At 50.0% G+C, this 19,839-nt stretch overlaps 1 protein-coding gene across 1 annotated transcript in view; it reads left to right on the plus strand.

Annotated features, from left to right (window-relative positions):
* The first annotated feature begins 1,616 nt into the window (after window positions 1–1,616).
* Window positions 1,617–19,839, plus strand: part of VAX2 (ventral anterior homeobox 2) — a 52,145-nt gene continuing 33,922 nt past the window's right edge. Inside the window, exons 1-2 of the mRNA XM_030563377.1 lie at window positions 1,617–1,905; window positions 16,007–16,194. Of these exons, the coding sequence (XP_030419237.1) occupies window positions 1,617–1,905; window positions 16,007–16,194 (477 nt within the window). The remainder of the gene's footprint in view (window positions 1,906–16,006; window positions 16,195–19,839) is intronic.

Genomic DNA, 19,839 nt, shown 5'->3' on the forward strand with positions numbered 1-19,839 from the left:
CCCCCCCAAATGGAGACACGAACTCTAAGGAGAAGAGAACATGGCCCTATCCAGAGCTGAAGAGGGGAATTGACAACTCCAGGAATCACTCTGGCGTGTCCACACCAGACAGGCTCAATCACAACAATCACAAACATTTACCAAAAATACTCCCCTGAGGAGAGGGGCAAACAATTGCCCGCTTGGATCAGAGATGGGGGGAGAGGATACTCTGTCCGGGGGAGGGGGCAATTCTATAATAGTCTATATGCAAAAGCCAATCAATCAAACAAACAAGAATACCCTGATCACGTACCTTTTTTAAAACAAATTGTGCTTATAAAACTACAGAGCTGGGTCTGTTTTCCAAAGCAGCCCACGCCAAGCCTCCGCCTACAGCAGTGTGTGTGTTAATTTGTTTGCTGCTCGTTCAGCAATCTGGGAGCCCAGGCTCGCCAAGGCTCTGTCCGCCTCCCCCTGCACTGGGCGCCTGCCTGCAACCCGGGCTAGCGGCCCGCGAAGGACCCAGTTAAGTGACTGACCAGCCCGTGGCCTTTTGTTCCTCTCCCGCTCTTCCTCCCAAAATAACACCCTGACAATGCCCAGTGCACCCTGGGCTTTTATAGCCCGGCCCTGCCCAGCTCCCTGGGAAAGGAGCCCAAGGGGGTTTGCCTGCCGAGGGGGCCAAAGCACAGGGACTCTTTGTTTGCCAATCAATAGCAAGGAGGCTGCGGCAGGAAATTACGTGTGTGGCAAACAGTCAATTTCAAACTGCTTCTTTCTCCCATCCCTCGCCCGGCTCACTCTCCTGCTTCCCCGGGGAGAGCAGGGGGGCTCGGTCGCGCTGCTGCGAGCCGCAGGTAGAAGGGAGCTTCCTCCGTCCTTCGATTACCGCTGATGATTGGGTTATTCGTGTCTTTATCGGCAGGGGATGAGAGATGGAGAAAAGGAGGGGGCGTCTGAAAAATATCCCGGACTATTTTAATTAAGCCCCCCTCACTCCCTCCCCCAAATCCACCCACATTCCCAAAGCAGGCGCGATCTCTGGGCACGCGAATCAGCTGCGGAAGGCCGGCCCGGCTGGCTGGCAGGCAGGGCTTGGCGAGACATTGGCTCGCTCCTCGGTTTTTGCTCATCAGAGAGAGACACGGGAGGAGCGGTTCGCGGCTTCGCTCTTGAAGTCTGCAGGAAGAGGGGTGCTGGGGCCGGAGGGGGGCGGTACGTGAGAAAGGACCAGGGCTGTCAAAGTTTTTAACTCCTTTCCCCCCCGCCCACCTCTGCCCCAGGCGCCCGGCGGACACCGGCATTTCCTGACTTCTCCACTGAAATTTGGTCTTGGGTTTTTTTTTTCCCCCGGAGGGGGGGAGCAGAAGGGGGGTGCGGGAAGAGGCTGTTTAAATGAATCGAGCCTGCCCCGCAGCCCGGGGGGAAAGGCTCCGGGAGTAGAGCGAGAGCTAGGAGGGAACCGGGGAGGATTGGACCTCGCTGGGTCTTCCGGACCATGGTGTTCGCCCTGGGCGAGGGCTCCTTAGCTGCACCCCGGGGCTGCCGCTGGCGGGAGCCAGGGCGCTGATCCCCGCCTGGTCTTGGGGGGGCAGAAGGACAGCCCCCCCCCGTGCCCCGCTCTCTGTCTCTTGATGTTTGATCCCTCCGCGGCGGCCACAGGCATGAGCGATGGCGGGGCCCAGGCCGGCAGAAGCCCCCTGCTGCTGGGGGACCCGGGAGCCCCGGAGCGCGCCCGGGGGAAGAGCGGTGCCCAGGGGGAGCTGGAGACCGCGCTGCATGGAGCTGGAGGCGGATTCGGACTCAAGGAGGTCCCGGGAACCTCGGCGGCCAGCCCCGGCTTGTCCCAGGAGTGCGTCCCGGAGGGCGACAGCCAGTCCGGGGGAGGAGAAGCGGATTACTGCCGCCGGATCTTGGTGCGAGGTAATGGGGGAGCGCGGCCCGGCCCTCAGCCAATCCTTAGGGCGCATCCCCTGTAACCCATCCCACCCCCTGCAACCTCATCTCCTGTACCCCCATCCCCTGCAACCCAACCTCATCTCCTGCAACCCTATCCCCTGCAACCTCATCCCATCCTTGCAACCTCATCTCCTGTATCCCCATCCCCTGCACTCCACCCCATCCCCTGCAACCTCATCTCCTGTACCCCATCCCCTGCACCCCATCCCTTCCCTGCAATCTCATTTCCTGTACCCCCACCCCCTGCACCCCATATCGCCCCCTGTATTTCCAACTCCTATACCACTTCCATTCCCACCCCCTGTACCCCCCATCCTCTACACTCCATCCTACTCCCCTGTACACCGTTTCCCGGTACCGCCCAGCCCTCCCCGGCAATTCCAGCTCCACCTCCGCCCCATATAGAGCGCCTCGAGCCCCGCTCCCTTCCCCCCGGAACAGCACCGATCCCCCCCAACAATAATACCCCCAACCCGGCTCGTTCCCTGCCCCGGGGCCTTTCCGCTCCCATCCCATCCCAGCGCCCCCCCAGGGCGAAGGCGGCCCGGAAGGGGAAAGCGGCGTGTGGCTTTGGTACAGGGCAGGCGAACTGGGCCCGAGCGAGCGAGGCTGCGCCCCTCCCGGCCCCTTTCCAGTCGCCTCCCTTGCCCACGGTGGTGACTGGGGGTGGGGGGGTCCCTGCTTGTCAGCTGCCTCTTCCCCCTGCGCCGCCCGGCATCCGCCTTCCTCCCTCCCAGCTCCCGTGGGGCTTCATTGGGAGATTTGGGAGACTGGGTGCAGTGTATTCGGCAGAGGGCTGTGCTGTGCGGAGGGGGGTGCGGAAAAGGGATGGAGGGGACCCCCCCTGAGCCTTTCTGTCCCAGCCCCTCGTTTTTATCCTCTTCTCGTTTAAACGGTCGGTCTCTGTGATGCATTCGGCTCTGGTGGGGGAAGGGGACCCCTCTCCCCGAAATAAACACACGGGGAGGGGGGAGGATCCCAGGGGGCTGCTTTGGGTTTTAAACCTTTGTCGCAGGAGAAAAGCGTCATGGAAGCATCATCGAGTTAAGAGGGTTTTTTAACAGCACTTGCTCCAGGGAAATAAATAAATAGATAAATAAATAAATCCATCCCCGGGATCCTTTCAATCGTTTGTTCAATAGACGCCTCTCGGCACCGACGGGTTCGAGCAGAGAAATCCCGCAGCGAGGGCCCTGCCTTGGGACCCCGGAGATTTCCGCGGGGGTGGGGGTGGGGGGAAGGGCAAGCAGTGTAAACCCTGAGCCTCCAGCCACCAGAGACGTTTCAGTCTCTCTCTGTGTGGCTGTTTATTCAAAATAACAATCGCGTAATGGCTAGAAAATAGCGGGTCCGATTAGGGAGGGAAACCCCCCTCTGCCACCGGATTTATTTTGGAAAGCCTCGATTTTGTTGTTTGCCTGGTTTTTAAATTAATATGGCAGCGGGGTTAACAGCTTTGGAGGGAGCATTGCAGTGGAGGAAAGAAACATTCTGGGCAGACAAGAAATTCGAAACATCCCTCCTCTTCTTTCCCTGTATACCCTCAGAAATATCCCAGTCCCGCTCCCCTCCTCGGGAATTTCTTTATTTCCCCTCCAAGATTGATTTTTTTTTTAGTCAACCCTCCAAGCAGAATTATAAACAGGTTCCAAGAACTGCGCTGTCTTGCATTTTAAGATTCCCTTCGGAAATATAGGGGCTTTTATAGAGGGATCTATTTTTAAAAAGGAAATCACGCGAACCTATTTGTTGTGTTTGCTCGTTGATGGGTTAGATAGATAGAGGGGGTCTATGGAGACAGATAGATCCGAGTGACGCGGCCACATTTCCCCTTGGCCAGAGCAGTCTGCGAAAGTAGGAGAGATTCTGAGGTTTCTCCGTACTCAAAGCGAATGCGAATCACGTTAGAAAAGGCCTCGGACGTTTCTAATTCTTCTCTCCGCTTTGGCTTGTACCTTGTGGGGTGACATAATGTTGACCCCATTTGGCAATAGCATCTGTTCTGCGGAGACCCTGAACATATCAGCAAGATTCGCTTGTGCCACAGATTTTCCTTTTAGATCAGGTCATTCGCGTGAAATTGCTCCGATAAAAAGAACGGCTAAGAATGGTGCACAAACTGCTGCCGCCATGGCGAAAAGTTCGGGGTTTGCAGCTTTCGATTTCCTTCAGTGAGGCGTGTGGGGCTTTATTTATACGTATCTCCGGCTGAACCTCCGTTTGGGATTATCTGTACCTCTATATTTACTGCGTATCTATGCAAAAACAGCACGCGCCCAGGCTGTAACACTTCGAATCTGTCCATCTACACACGGATAAACACACAGAGGTGTGTGGCTATCTGTGAGTGAGATATACAGCAGATGCACATGGATATGTTTGTAAATATGGGGGTATATGTTTGTGGATATATAGTGTTTGTGCCTGTGTATATCATATAGGCAGTAAAGTATAAAAATACGTCTGTATATGACTATATAGATCTGTCACCATAGATTGCTGTTTGTGTATTTATACACAGAAACTCTATATATATCACCATATATTTGGCTTGGAAGGACGAATTTTTGTCAGCAAATGTCAGTAAAAGTCCAGTTTTCACCGCAAACATTCAAACCAAAGGAAAAATATTCCCCTCAGTAATAATAATAAATTACAGCCAGGCAAAGTGAGACAAAGGCTGCATGGGAACTTTGACTCGATTTTCAGTTCAACTTGTTTGCTTTGCATGTTGGCCGGTGATACTGACAATTCGTGTGCTAACGGGTATAAATCTTTCACTCTTTGAATCTCACCATTTCTGGTCATTAAATAATTATTGTCTGACCGCTCCCATAATTCCCCCTCCCCGCAACTGTGAGCATTTAAATGGACACAAAATGCTTACAAATAAACCTCAATAATGCCTGTGATAATGATCACGACATTCAGTTCGGATTCTGAGAAGCCGGCACATATCGCCAAACGTGTATGTAGTGCGTGTCCACACGGAAACCAATTCTTTCTGGATGTGCACGTAGCGCCTGTGTCCACAGAAACGAAATATGCATGTAGCCATATATTGCCAGATATGTATTTAGTGTATATATACAAAGAAGCAAAGTATATCTCGCCGTGTATTGCTAAACGTGTATGTCGTGCGCGGATACACAGAAACGAGATATATATCACATGTATTGCCAACTGTGTATGTAATGTACAGATACACTAAAAACAAGCTATATATCGCTATCTCTTTCTAAATGTGTACATAGTGTACACATACCCGGACGAATATACATCGCCAGATATTGCTAAATGGGCATGTAGTGCATGTAGACACAAAAACAAAATATACATCCCCACACTTGCTAAATGTGTACGCAGCGCATTTATACAAAGAAACGGAACGTATTTATACCCCTATATTGCCAAACGTATATGCAACCAATGTGTATATATACACCGAAACAAAATATACGTCGCCATAAATGTGTCTGTAGTGCATGTATGCAGAGTAACTAAATATATGTAGCCGTATGTTGCCATGTGTTTGGTTAGCGTGTGTATACACAAACTGACGTGTGTGTACATACATATGCGGTGCAGGTGTCCATAGGTGACCTGTCTCTATATCTGCTTCGGTTGGTGTGTGCAGGCATTACAGGCACACGCAGCACTCTGTGGCTATATATACACACACAGTCTCTGGCAACAGTTGTGTAACTTTACCGGGTAACATAGTGACTCGCAATCTTTCTCTGTAAGCGGCTGGAGGTGGTGAGCAAGAGGGGGCGGCATCTCAGTCCTGCCCTTCCCTGTTTCCCCCCAACTATTCGCTGTTGGGGCGAGGGCAGAGATACTCGCTGCCTTTGGGGGAAGGACGGTGCTCCGCTTCCCAAAGCCTTTTAGCCTGTCACTGCTTTGGTGCCTGGCTGTAGGCGGCCCCAGGCTGGACTCTGGCTTCTCTCGCTAGCTCTGCACGGAGAGGGAGTTGGGTCAGGGCTCCTAGGTTCTAGCCCGGCTCCCTTTGCTGTCATCATGTAACCATGAGGTGCCTGCCATCCCGTGCCTCAGTTTCCCCGTGCCCAAACCGGGGATCAGTAACACCTGGGGGGAGGGGCGTTCAAGTTTAACGCGTGAACATCTAGGCAGCCCTTCCAGATTGTTAGGGAAGGCCAGGAGGGTGGTTCGTTATTCCCCCCGCTTCCTCATGCGGGTGGGGGGAGACTCGGGAGTGATTGGGGAGGGGTCCTTGGGTGCCATCCCATCTTGGGGTGGGGGCAGCAGAGTCGAAAGGGGCACATGGCGGTCGGGTGAGCGGGGTCCTATATCCCTTAGCCTCCTTGGAACACGGGCCGCCCCTGGCAGCTGCAGGGCAGGGGAAGGGGCCAGGGCCAGGGCCGGGGCCGTAGTCCCGGGCGTTCCTAGCAGCGGGCTTTGCCCTGCAGACGCCGAGCGAGCAGAGCTGGGTTCCGCGGCGGCTGGGCAGGGCGAAGGGCGGGGAACCCGGAGGCGCGGGGGAGTTTGCGGGCCAGGCCGGGCTCGGAAGCTGGGGTTCGAGCCCGCTGGGGTCAGCATAAGGTCAGCAAGTGTCTCCATCTCCCTCCCTGGCCTTGATTGACACCCCAGCGCTAAGCCACAACCAGGGGCCCTGGCCTGGCCTCGCCAAGGTGGCAGGGCCCCAATGGGCCGGGTGCCTGCAGGCAGGGTCCCCCGCGCGTGGGGTTTAGGCTGGGGAAGGAGCTTGCGAGGGTCCTTCTGCACCGGAGGGGACTCAGGCTGGGGCCTCCCTCTTCCAGAGCAAGAGAAAAGGCACCGCAGCCAAGCCCTGCTCTCCCGGAGGTGCCTGACCCCAACTCTGCTGGGGGGCCCGAGCCTTCAGCTGGGCAGGGCTCCACCATTTTGCCGCCTTCCCCACTGCGGGAACAAAATGGTGGCAGAAGCATAAAGTAGGGAAATAGCTGCATAATAATATTTAAAAATATCCCCCCCCCCCGCAGCCCTTCCATATCGCCCTCCCTCTTTCTGCCAGCACGGTATTTCTCCCCAAAGAGAAAGAGACCAACTACCGCCAGGCCAAAGCAGCAGCTGATCAGACAATCTGGCCAGGTAAAAACCAATTCAAATCCCCCAAACATTTGATGAGAAACGCACCGTGTCCCTTAACAATCCGACCCTGGGCACATGCACACTCAGATACAGATAGGTTCCCTAGCAGCAGCCCCGGGCAATTGGAGCGGGGCGGCGGGAAGAGGCTCTGTATTTCTCTGCTGGCATGAATACCATGGGATGGGCCATTGCTCCTGGAACTGCTCCTTTCTTTAATTTAGCGGTGGAGTTAATATTTTTCTCAGATGAGGAATAACTTGACGCGTAACTTGGGGCGGAAGGGGGCAAAGGTGGCGGACTGGACCGTGTAGCTTTTACATATTGTCCGTTGGAAGGATTTGACTTTATTTTAATGCACTTAAAAAAACCCACCCGTGACTTTATTCCACCCGTTATTTAAAAATCATAATAATTTCCTTAACAAAAGACATAGCACTCGCCGGAAGGAATATTGTGTGAACACCGTTTCTGTGGTTATCTCAGGAGCTTTGCTGAACAGGGAAATCCCCTTTAAAACCCCGGGGCCTGATGCCGTTTGAAGACAAGGGCGCATTGTCTCTGTTTTTCGGATCACGGTGATTTTCGCTTTAAAAATAGACCGGCGAAGGGGAATCAGAGACAGGTCCCTGCTCCGAAGATCCGTCGCCGCATGAAATATACATGGTCCATAGCTTAACTCTGGATATTTCCCACAGTGTCCTGTGCAGGAAATGTTCCCCATGTCCGTGCAACTCACATGTAAACGGGTTTTGAGTTTCCTTCCCATTTGGATTTTAAAATGTAATTTATCTGCGATCAGTTTGCCTAACAACAGTGGATCCGCCCCCCCCCTCCCCCCAGCCACAGAGACCATCCTTTATAAATCCATGTCCCTTTTCGTGAGGATGAGCTGTCAGCAGCACACAGCGATGACTTGAGGGAACTGACACGTTGTCTTGCAAACAAGGTAAAGGTGCATCGCTGCTCACAGACTGGAAAACGTCAGATCCTATTTTTTTCCCTTTTTAAAAAATTCCCAATCCCCACAGGAGTCTCTCCATTTCCTATTTTAAAAATTGCAATGTTCAGTCCTCGCAGCTCTCATTTAAAAACCCAGCGAATAAATAACTAGCGGGCGCCAGGTTGTTCGTAGGAAGCGGTACTTGCAGGGGCTGGTTTTGCTGCTAAAATCGAAGGGAAACGGGAAAAGAATCGGTCTCAAACGTGTCCAGGTCTGAATGTAGAGCCCCGAGCTAGCAGCACTTCGGCGGCCCCTACAAAGCGGCCGGAGCTAATCCGGTTTGCCGAGGTTCCTAAATTGCACTAAAGCGGCTTATGATTTATGTCCGAAGGGTCAAAGAGCAGCGCGAATGTAGCCGCGTTTTGAGAAAGAGACTCTCCGTCCGTCCCCTCCACCTCTGCTGGGAAGGTGCTTGGCTTGGGGCTTTGCAGAAGAAATGTGTGTTGGAAAACAAGTCTCTTTGTTTTCTCTGAGTGCAGCTCAAGCCAGTAATACATATATATATAAACGAGGCTAACAGAGGCAGGGTTTTGCTTTCCTTTGAGGGGATCGCTTTTACTGGGCACTCTTTACAAGAATGGGTGCGATAAACCGCGGGGGAAGGTGCGTTACATTAGATGCAAAATAGGAAATACGATTCGGGAAAAGAGTCGCACTTGCATGAACCCAGAGTGTGTGTTTATGTACGTAGAACATCGCTGGGTTTTGCTGTATTTTGGTGTGTGCGTATTAATATCTGTATCGTTATAGACACGTCAACACGCGGGTGCATTTATGGCCGCGTTTAGACATACGTCCGTAGAGTGTGTGGAAGGCACAGATTAGGCAAACAGCTCCTGCAGAGCCAACAAAACAGAAGGACCCTTTGCGCGTTCGTTTATGAAGGCCGCGCGCAATTTGAATATTGCCCTTTTGAAATACGCCTCGGATCTGCAACCTCCAACGTGCAGCCGGGGAGTCCCTCAGAGCAGCGGGGTTTTCCCTCCGCTACCCCATGGACTGGAAGGGAAGAGTCGTCAGCTGTTGCTGAGATCTGACAGGGAGGCCTGGTCCTAGCCTGGGAGAGGAACTGAGCAGGTTTAAACCCTCTCATTGGTTCTCCGTTGTGGTGTGGACTCTGTAGCACGATCCGCCTTCAGCGAGGTTGGAAGGTGCCTGGTGGTTTTTAAAGAAAATGTGCTTAAACGTAGAAATGGGGGCGGGGCACTTTGAGAGCCACCCCCCTCCAGCAGCCCCGTCCCCGACACAGCTGTCCCGTGCGCACCTCGCGGAAGGGCTGTGAAGGTGCCCCCGGATCTGGCATGAATGGGGAGTGGGACCCAGCAGCCGCACAATGGGCCCCCTGTCCGCAGTTAAAGGAGCCGCGCGCTATTTCGGGTCGTTAAAGAAACAGCTACTTTTGGGGTGTGGGCTGGGGAAGCCAGACTCGATACTTCGCGCTGGAGCCAGGGGGAGGTTAGCGGGAGAGAGACGGCTGAATTCAGTGCCAGGCTGTATTTGTATATAGACGCGTGGGAGGGGAGCGACTGGGGGTACCTAAAGAGGGGCCGGGGATCATTCACCCGCACTGCCGCCTCCACCCCAGACACACCCTCACCTCTCCCCGAGTCCGAGCAGTGCTTGGTGCATCAGGGAAAGAGGCATTTCACAAAGCAAGCAACCAACCGAAAGAAAGCCCACTAGAAACAATCGACAGACAAACACCCCATTAACATAGTAGACGGGTTGGACATGAGAATCTCGGCGGTTTACAACACCCCCCTCAGGGACCTGACATCCTGATCTATCGGTAGTGGCTTAGATCTGTCCCTAAGGGAGGGATCAACTCTCAGCAGGTTAGTTATACAGGTGAGGAAAGGGGAGGGAGGAGAGACATTGCCTGATTTTCCCAAGGTCTGCCTCTGCTGGGGTCTGTCCTGCAGTAGATGGACATGGTGCAATATACATTTATGTTTAAGATACAGTGTATATCTAGTATCAGAGGGGGAGCCGTGTTAGTCTGGATCTGTAAAAGCAGCAAAGAATCCTGTGGCACCTTACAGACTAACAGAGGTATTGGAGCATGAGCTTTTGTGGGTGAATACCCACTTCGCTGGATGCATCTGATGAAGTGGGTATTCACCCAGGAAAGCTCATGCTCCAATACGCCTGTTAGTCTATAAGGTGCCACAGGATTCTTTGCTGCAGTATATATCTTGCCTATTCATAATGCATACACTGTAACACACATACAAAGTGTGTGTCTGTTTGTGCATGTGTTTATACACACACACACACAAACTCAGAACCTGAGTTTATTTGCCTGTAAGAGCTAGAAATGTGTGGGCTGGAAGTGGAACCCTCACTGAAGATATTATGTTGTGTGTATAGCTCTATAGACACACACATAGCTCAGTGGTTTAAGCATTGGCCTGCTAAACCCAGGGTAGTGAGTTCCCCCTTTGGGAACTGGGGTAAAAACCTGTCTGGGGATTGGTCCTGCTTTGAGCAGGGGCTTGGACTAGATGACCTCCTGAGGTCCCTTCCAATGCTGAAATTCTAAGATATAAATATGTATATATTGTATACATATGTGTATATACCATATAAATATATGTGCAATGTTGTTGTAGCTATGTTAGTCCCAGGATATTAGGGAGACAAGATGGGTGATGTATTATCTTTGCAGTGGTTCTCAACCAGGGGGTACATCAACTCAATTAGATATTTGCCTCGTTTTACAACTGGCTACAGAAAAAGCACTAGCGAAGTCAGTACAAACTAAGATTTCAGACAATGACTTGTTTGTACTGCTCTCTATACCATACACTGCCATGTAAGTACAAAATTTATATTCCAATTGATTTATTTTATAATTATATGGTAAAAATGAGAAATCAGCAAGTTTTCAGTAGGGGTGTGCTGAGACACATTGTTATTTTTATGTCTGATTTTGTAAGTCAGTCATTTTGAAAGGAGGTGAAACTTGGGGTACGCAAGACAAATCAGCTTCCTGAATGGGGTACAGTCGTCTGGAAAGGTGGAGAGCCGCTGGATTAGTGGACCAGCTCCTGTGGGTGAGAAAGCCAAGCTTCGGAGCTTACACTGAGCTCTGCTTCAAGGCCTCAGTTCTCTCACCCACAGAAGTTGGTCCAATAAAAGATATTATCTCCCCCACCTTGCCTCTCTGATGTGTATTCACACGCAGACACGAGTGTGTGTTACCTATATCTGTGTATGTGTGCTGTAAACTGTATCTACTAAACACAAATAGTGTGGCATACAGTGGGGGGCGGGTGTAGGGAATTTTTGCAGGTGCAGCTGGAAAGGATCTGCCAATTTCTCCATTTGATTTCCCCCCATAATAGTATTTTCCCCCTCCTCGCTGTTTCAAGTGTTAGGTCAGTGTTTCCCAGCGACCAGCGCCGGGCCCTGAGATCTCCCTGACACAGTTTAGGAAGGCAGCAAGCCAGTCCCCGGTATTAAAAAGGGCGAGAAACACTGGGTTCGAGCCATCACAGCATCCAAGGGCTGTGGGGCAGGGAGAAGATTCTGGAGACAGCTAGAGTTACCACTAAAAGCTCTTTCCCCGTGGGCGATCGGCTCAGGAGCTGGTTCATTGGGGTCTGATGCAGCTTCTGCTCCAGCTGGACCGGTGGCTTTTCAGAGCCTCTCCACAGGTCCAGCCCGTCTGTAACCTGTCAGCCAGTCTCAACCCCTCCCACCCTATTGTAGTAAAATGGTCACCCAAGGGTTAACTGGGTTACTCAGAAGAGTATTATGGGCTGGAGCTATGCTCCACCCCCTCTCTTGGTTACATCCTGTTTAGTTAGCTGGTGGCCCTCCCCCTCGTTACATAGCTGGAGACAGCATCACCATCCCAGCCTGCGGTGCTGTAAGTGGAGTGTGGAGTTTTGTGCACTGAGGGGCCCTTTGTAACAGTGGCCATGAGGATGGGCTCTGCGTGGGAATGGCAACTGACAGGGGAATGAGGGTTTAATGCAGAAACCAAGGACTCGCCGCCATCTATTGAAAGCCTGGGCTGCTCGTTTCTTGCAAATTAGAGGACAGTCAAGGACCCACGGTTAGGGCGGCCAGAGAGCAAGTGTGAAACGTCGGGACACATTTTTCCCGGGATGGCAGTGGTGGTAATGGTAGCAAATATAAGAAAAGGCCCATCAGAGCTGCCTGTCTGTCCCCCTCCCAACCCACCGAAGACAATTGGGCCCATGGTCTGCGGCAGTAACACCTGCTCCCCCGGAAGGGGTTTGTTACAGCCTTAGTCACCCCGAGAGAAAAGTTTAGATTTGCCACAATCGTTGACAGAGCCCTGCCCCCCTCGATGGCAACTTCACTGCACCCATCACAGCCACCTCATAACCAGCCCCAAGAGCCCCATTCCTAGGCTAGCCGCGCTTGCCTCAGCCCCATTCCGCTTCCAAGCCTGCCTGCCCTCCTCTCTTCTTTCCACATTCCCATGCCTGACCTCCAGCCATAGCTCCATGCCTGACCTCATCACACTGCTCGCCCTGGCTGCCCCCTGAGCCCCTGCTCCCTTGCTTTGCCTTCCCTTGCTGGCTTTGCAATCTCCTCCCCTCCTGGCCCAATTAGAACGAGAAAGCAAAGCATTCAAAGGCCAGAGATCTGGGCTGAGCCCCAAAACTGATGGGAGCAAAGGGGGATGAAACCAAATTCTGATCTCCAGGCTCATCATAATGAATAATAGTAAATCTGCAGGCGATTCAGAGATGCTTTTTATTGTTATATTTAAAGACCCGCATGCAGCTCCCTACCCCATACGTGCTCTGTCTGCCAAGCCCCATCCGTGTGTCTACCCCATCTCCCACTTGCCCTAGCATCTGTTACCCAGTATGGCCCAGTTGGTCAGTCAAGGAGTGCTGCAAAGGTGGCCTTTGCTCTCCCCTCACCCGAGTCCGGCTCTGTGCCATGTCGGTGTCCCAGGCTGCTCCAAGTTACATTAAGAAAGGAGCCAATGTGGCATCCAGGGAGCTGCAGAAGGCCCTGGCCGCCCCTTCTGTGCCAGCGGGAAGATGGGAGGTGGTAAAGAAGCTCCTTTGACATCCTGACACTATCAGAGGATTTAGTCCCCTGCACTGTGGGTATCTCCCAAAGGCCGAAGGCACAGCCCTAGGCCCAGACTCCACCATCCGTGTGACACAAGCAGCAGAGAAACTGGGCCTGGTTTGTGTGTGCTTATGCTAGATGGCAAACGTGCTGGGGAAGGGGCCGTGTCTCCACAGGAGACCGGGGAGCAGCCTTCATAACGAGTTCAGTGTTCAGCGACCTGAGCCTCTTTCACAACTGTCCCCTAGCACCTTGGGAATTTTTTTATGTTACAAATTGTTTTTTTGTTTACCAGGTAATTTCTGTGACTAATTCTTTGGCTGCAGGTCAAGTGAAAGCAGCTTATCAGTAAGCGCTCAATGATTCAGAACTTAAAATTGGAGCTTGAGTTGCTTAGATTTGATGGGTCACATAGATCTCTAGATCTTTGACCCCCACCCACAGATCTCTCTCTCTCTCTCTAATTCACAGTTCCCCTCTCCTCACCCCCATGCGCTAGGTGCCTCAGAAAGCAAATTCTTTGCTTGATCTTAGAGGCAAGTCCCTTCTTTCTGTTTCTCTCTCTGGTATTTGGGGGCCTCCAAGGTATCTGGATTCCAAGTCATGTTGTATTGTTCCTGCTTCCTGGTTGGATGAGTGTAGTTTTAGAGCCAGGTTTCTAGCATGAACGTTCATGATCTCGAGTTTAAATTTTCTCGTCTATTGATTTTTGTTGGTGTTTGCTTAGCATTGGCCATTCTCTTACCAGGAAATTCAGTTGAATACGTGCGCAAAACAGACACGGAAGGGGAGTGAACACAGACCAAGTGCCCTTTATGATTTGAGGGAATATTTTTAGGAAATTTGTCTGGGTATTTGCCACTCTCCACTCCTTATACATCTTTCCAGTGCCACATACTTTTTTTGGCACCCTGTAAATAATGAACATATAATCCAATGAGACTGGAGCTTTGTGCTTTCCCCATCAGTCCATCGAAAAGGAAAATTGACTAGGACATTTTCCCTTAGCTGCTGAGAGCTTTACTGTTGTATCACAATTTTGGAGCTGATCACAGATACCTCTTGGGGGGAAATTTCCTCCTGTACAGAGGACCAGTGCAAGGGAAATGCATCACTTACGTCCCACATAAGCCATTACATGCTTTGTATGTGTTACACACCAGGGAATTTCACCTTTTGTGAGGGTTTTTTGTAAGGACACCTTTAGCTAACATTGGCCCTGGCCTCACAAACCTGTCATGTTGAGAACTTCCACAGACTCTGTACATGGAAGGTTACAAGATCACCCAGGTTTTTAAGTATCAGAGGGGCAGCCATGTTAGTCTATGTCCACAAAAAAAAAAAGAGGAATCTGGTGGCACCTTAAAGACTAACAGATTTATTTGGGCATAAGCTTTCATAGGTAAAAAAACACTTCTTCAGTTGCATCTAAAGAAGTGAGTGTTTTACCCAAGAAAGCTTATGCCCAAATAAAACTGTGAGCCTTTAAGGTGCCACTGGACTCCTTGATGTATTTCCAGGTTTTTAAGTGAGATCTATTTTACCTTGTTGCTCATCTCCCACTCCTCCATGCCCAGAGTGCTGAGATCTAGCTAGCTCCCATTTAGCACCACATGGGAAGGGCAGGGTGGTTACAAATCCCTAACACCTGTTCACCATCCCGCAGGTTGAGAGCCCGTGATAGAGAATTCCAGATAGGGTGTGGTCCCTGCTAAACAAGGGAAGCAAAGTTGGAAACTGAGCTGGGTAGAAGCCAGTGTATCGGAGTCTATAGTTTATAGCTGTTCTCTAATAAATATCTGCTATATAAGACCATGACTTATTCCTTATATCATGATGCGGTGTCTGAAGCTAAACCCATGAGAAGGTGCCAACTGCGGTGGTGGAGTCCGTGATACAGACATGGGTAATGGCCATTGCTCACTCCTGACCTGGGTTAGGTCTCTCCTGTGACCTAAACTCACCTCAGGCCCAATCCAGCAAGGTGCTGGCCGCTTTCCCCTCCCATTGCCTTCAGTGGTACCGCAGGGTTCTCAGGTGCATCCTAACAGGTGCACAACATCTTGGAGAGCCAGGCCGCAGACAGGCAGCTAGGAGAACAAACCCCACAGCTAGGGCCAGTGGGCATTTTTTTGGCAGAACATGTTTTCAATGCAAAATGGCTTTCGGACAAAACTAAACATTTGTGCAGAAAATTTTTGGTTCAGACAAAATGTTTCAGTTTTGCTGTGAGAAGTGGAAACCAAAAATGAAAAGCTTTTGGTCTTAAAAAGAAAAGAAGCTTGTTTGAAATATTTTCTTTGTTTCATAAACAAATTTCTGGTTTCAAAAATCACACATTTTTTGACCAAGAACACTTTTAAAAATATGAACATTTTTCTGCTTCCAGCTTAAGTTTTTCATCCAAAAATCAAATAATCTTAATGGGAAATTCTGATCCCCCACCTCCAGATTTGTAAATTATAAAGCCAGAAGGGATCATTAGATTAGTCTCCTGTATAAACGGCTGAGAATTTCACCCACTTATCTTTGCATTGAGCCCAGTAACGTGTTTGGCTGAAGTATCTTCCAGAAAGGCAACTGGGCTGGATTTTAAAGGATTTATTTTTTTCTAGTCCCCCCACAAAAATAATTGATGTTTTTTGAATAGCTCATAGACTCCTGACTTTAAGGTCAGAAGGGACCATACCCAGGACTCTCCTTCTCTTTAGCTCTGCCGTTTGGGGTTTTGGGGACTGGGTTTTTAAGGGCTGAGTCTCTGGACAGAGAGTCTGGGCAGGATGCTCTGGAGCTCTTGGGAACTGGGTAGAGACTCAAACAGCTCTCTCACTGCACCCTCGCTGAGCCCACCCATGACCTCTGAGAACAGGAGCCTTCTCTTCACGCTGCTCTCCTTGTGCTGACTTACAGATGCCAAAGGGACCATCCGGGAGATTGTTCTCCCCAAAGGGCTGGATCTGGACCGGCCCAAGAGGACACGAACCTCTTTCACAGCCGAGCAGCTGTACAGGCTGGAGCTGGAATTTCAGCGGTGTCAGTATGTCGTCGGCAGGGAGAGGACGGAGCTAGCGAGGCAGCTCAACCTATCAGAGACACAGGTAAGAAGCAAGGGGTCTGGTGGCTATTCCTGTCCACTCTGCATGGGGGACAAGCTCCCAGTGGACCATGCAGGTTGTCCCTCTACACCCTACAGCACATCTCTCTGGCAGCTCCTAGTCCTGGGGTGTTAGGGCTACCGCCGATTTGCTCCAGGGCCTGGCTGTGTTGGTGTATCTTCTGCAGTGTCGAGCCTGGCTGCTCTGGCTAGGTGCTGAGACGGGGATCATGCACTGACTTCTCCCTATGGTATTTCTCCAATAGAGAGGATTGTAAATCATCCAATTAATCAGCAGCCCTCGCTTGCCTGCTTCCCACCACGGACGGACTCTGTGGTGCTGAGGTCCTTGGGAGTGTGGGGTGATGCACACTGAGCGTGGTCAGCAGCTCGGGGGAGGCATATATGCAGCCGTCTCAATCAATTTCCCTTTATTAGGTACCAAACCCCTATCCTTTACCACCTTTATCACCACAGTTTGAATCCAGGACAGTCAATCAAGAGCACAGGCTTCTGCCACGTGAGCTAAAAGAGCAGCTCCATTACCTATTCAGTAGTAGTAAGCTATCATACGCTGTGTGGACTAACCTCAAGAAGAGGACATGACATGGTTAATCAGTGTTAACTTTCCAGGGAAGCTCATCCTAAGTGTTTGAGGTTCCCAAAAGGAATTGAACCATTTTGAGAGGAGAAGAAATACTGCAGAGAATCTGACAGGTACCCATCATACACCTGTGAGTTCTAAAGCCATTCCCAGAGAAAACCTGGAAGGTAAAGTTAAAAGTCCTTACTAGTAACGGAAAAGTAAGAATTATTATAAGGATGCTATTGTTACCAAACATGCTCATTGACAGGTTAGGAAATTCATAGCTAAGGTTAAACTTACATGAAACTCAGACTTTTGAAAGTAGGGAAAGTCTCAGCTGTGATCCCCAAACAACCTTAACTCTGCCCCCTTGACAATACCAGTCTCCAGTCTTCCCTGCCTTGTTCTTTCCATTGCAACCCTGTAAGAGGTGTTATTTCTGCAAGCAAAGACTTTCTCTAAGGACTTTAGAAAGCCTCTGAGCTACCACATGGCTCTGGGCAGCTAATATTTGGAGATGACTCTGTACTTATCTAGCTGGCTGGTGATGTACTGAAGGGATGTATCCCAGAACATTGGTTTTATGCCTGATTTAATCGATACACATCTCTGATAGCAAGTGTGATGCTTCATCACGATGCTAAACTTCACCTTTTTCATGTGCATGCTAAGATAAGATGATCTGTGCCTGGGAAGTGTACATACGGAGACTCTTAATCTCTCTGTCTAATGGCACTTGGAGAACTGCCTGACACACAGTCATAAGGTTTGATCCCGAAAGTTGCTGAGTGCCTTGCTTAGGTCAGCCTGCAGGATAAGGCCTCACAGGAGCTGAGGGGAATGATTGCCTTCAGTGGGCTGGCTGTGTGATCATGGGTTTGTAGAGTAGGTTTGTGTCCATGGAATACTTAGGGGCAAAAAAGAGACCAGAACGAGCACAACAGTGGTGGGGTTAAGGTCAAAGTGTTCTAGCCAGGATGGTCACTGACATGAATGTTTGCTGTGGATGGGAAAATTACAATCGTAGAACTGACAAAAAAGGTCTGTCCAAAACATTTTTTTGGACAGAAAATGGCATTTGTGTCGAAACAGGCCAAAACTGAGAGAAGATGGTGAGCATTTTCATTGGACTTTTTCAGGTTTTTGTGAAAAAAGGTCTGAAAAAAATGTTGCCATTTCCGGCAACAGAAAACCAAAAAGCTGTGATTCAGACCTTCTGTGGAAGGTTCTGTTTCTCCATGCGTCCAGCCCAAAGCCATTGGAGTTAGTGGAAAGATTCCCATCCACTTTGATGGGAGTAGATGCTGTTGTAGTGTATCTAGTAGAGCTGGCAGAAACTGGATTTTCCATTTCCTGGGAAATGTTGCATTTTCACATTTTTCTTCCATTCCAAAATGGGCCCAAATGAAAAAAATGACAAAATTTCACATGAAACAAAATCATGTGCCCCCCCCAATTTGTTTTGGGTTCATTAAAATGTTTTGTTCTGCTAAAACGATAATATTTTGTTCCAGTTTTGACCTTTTTTATACTTAAAAATTGCAAAAAAAGAATTTCATTCCAAAAAGTTGTTTCAAAACAAAAATCAAGCATTCCATTCTGCCAACGTCAGAATGGACCATTTCGGCATTATGAAAATGCTGTGTTCAGGCAGGGTTGGGGGCGGTGTTTTGAAACACAATTCAGCTGAAATGGACATTTTATTTAAAATGTTGAAATTTAGATGGAAACCTCATTTTCCACTGAAAAACCCTTGAGATGAATATTTTCCAACCAGTTCTAGGGTCGGAGGTGGGGGTCGATCTAAGGAACAAGCTCAGTTCCATGCTTGACCATAGCCTATAGGCCGGGGGATAAGCTGAGGACCATACAGTCCCCGCAGTGCCCCGGTAGAAGGCTTGCGTCGAGCTCAAGGGGAGGATGTAGCTTTCATGTAGTAACTAAATGTCTGGTTATTTATTAATTGTTCTGTGCCTCATTATTGCATTCATCTCTCAGTGAGAAAATCTCCCCGTCTTCAAGCCATGGCTGTCTCTGCTCGTTACTCTTCCTTCTCCAGCATCTCTCTCTGCATCTCTCCATCAGCTTGGTTTTTCAAATCCTTTCTGTGCTTTTTGCTGCATTTCCTTCCCTTTGGCCGTTCCCAATTCTCAGCCCCTGGGGCTTCATTTCCCCCTCTAAGCCAAGAAAAATGATCGGTGATTAAATAGTGAATATTGACGCTGAGGCATCGTTGCTAGGTGTTAAAGCTGAGACTCCACTCAGATGAACAGGGGACAGTGGTGCTCACCCTAGGGGTCCCCGCCAAGATCAGGACCCCACTGTGCTCGGCACTCCATCAACGCCCAGGAAGTGAGAGTCTTTGCCCCCAAAGGGCATAAAATCAGTAGGAGATGGAGAGAAACAGAGGGGAAGTGGGTAGACGAAGGTCACACAGTAGAATGACTGTGACTAGAACCTAGCTCACCTGACTTCTCTATCCACTAGGCCAAGCTGCCTCTCTAAGCACTTCAGCATATTTCTTTGCTGCGTACTCATCAGTTTGATCCAGGACCAAATTTCACTAGAGAAAAATGAAATTTACTCACCCTCACACAGGAAATGGTGAAATCCGAACACCAATCCCGGAGCAAGAAGGAAAGGGGGAATTTATTTTGGTTTCATCATTTCTGGTGGAAATTAACCTGCTCTTTCCTGCAAACAAAACTGCTTCCCCTGCCTTTGCTCTTTCATGATCTGTTCTGGACGGGAGCCACAACTGTCTGGCTATTTTACTAATCCATGGAAACGACTTTTTATTTTAAGCCAGTTTCATCAGCAGTGAGAATTTTTTCATACAGCCCCAGATGCAATAGGCTGGATTTAATCTATTAGAGCGAGGACCAGATTCTAAATTACACCTGTGTCAATTCCATGTGACTCTGTTGAGTCTCTCAGATTTACACCAGTGTAAATGAGGATAGAATTTGGCCCTGTATTCCTGGCATAAGAGCAGGACGCGTCTATCTCAAGCTCTGGGCATCCAGTCCAAACTCATCATGAACGATGATGAGAAGAGATCTT

The sequence above is a fragment of the Gopherus evgoodei genome, chromosome 5 (assembly GCF_007399415.2).
Source record: "Gopherus evgoodei ecotype Sinaloan lineage chromosome 5, rGopEvg1_v1.p, whole genome shotgun sequence".
Taxonomy (NCBI): domain Eukaryota; kingdom Metazoa; phylum Chordata; order Testudines; family Testudinidae; genus Gopherus; species Gopherus evgoodei.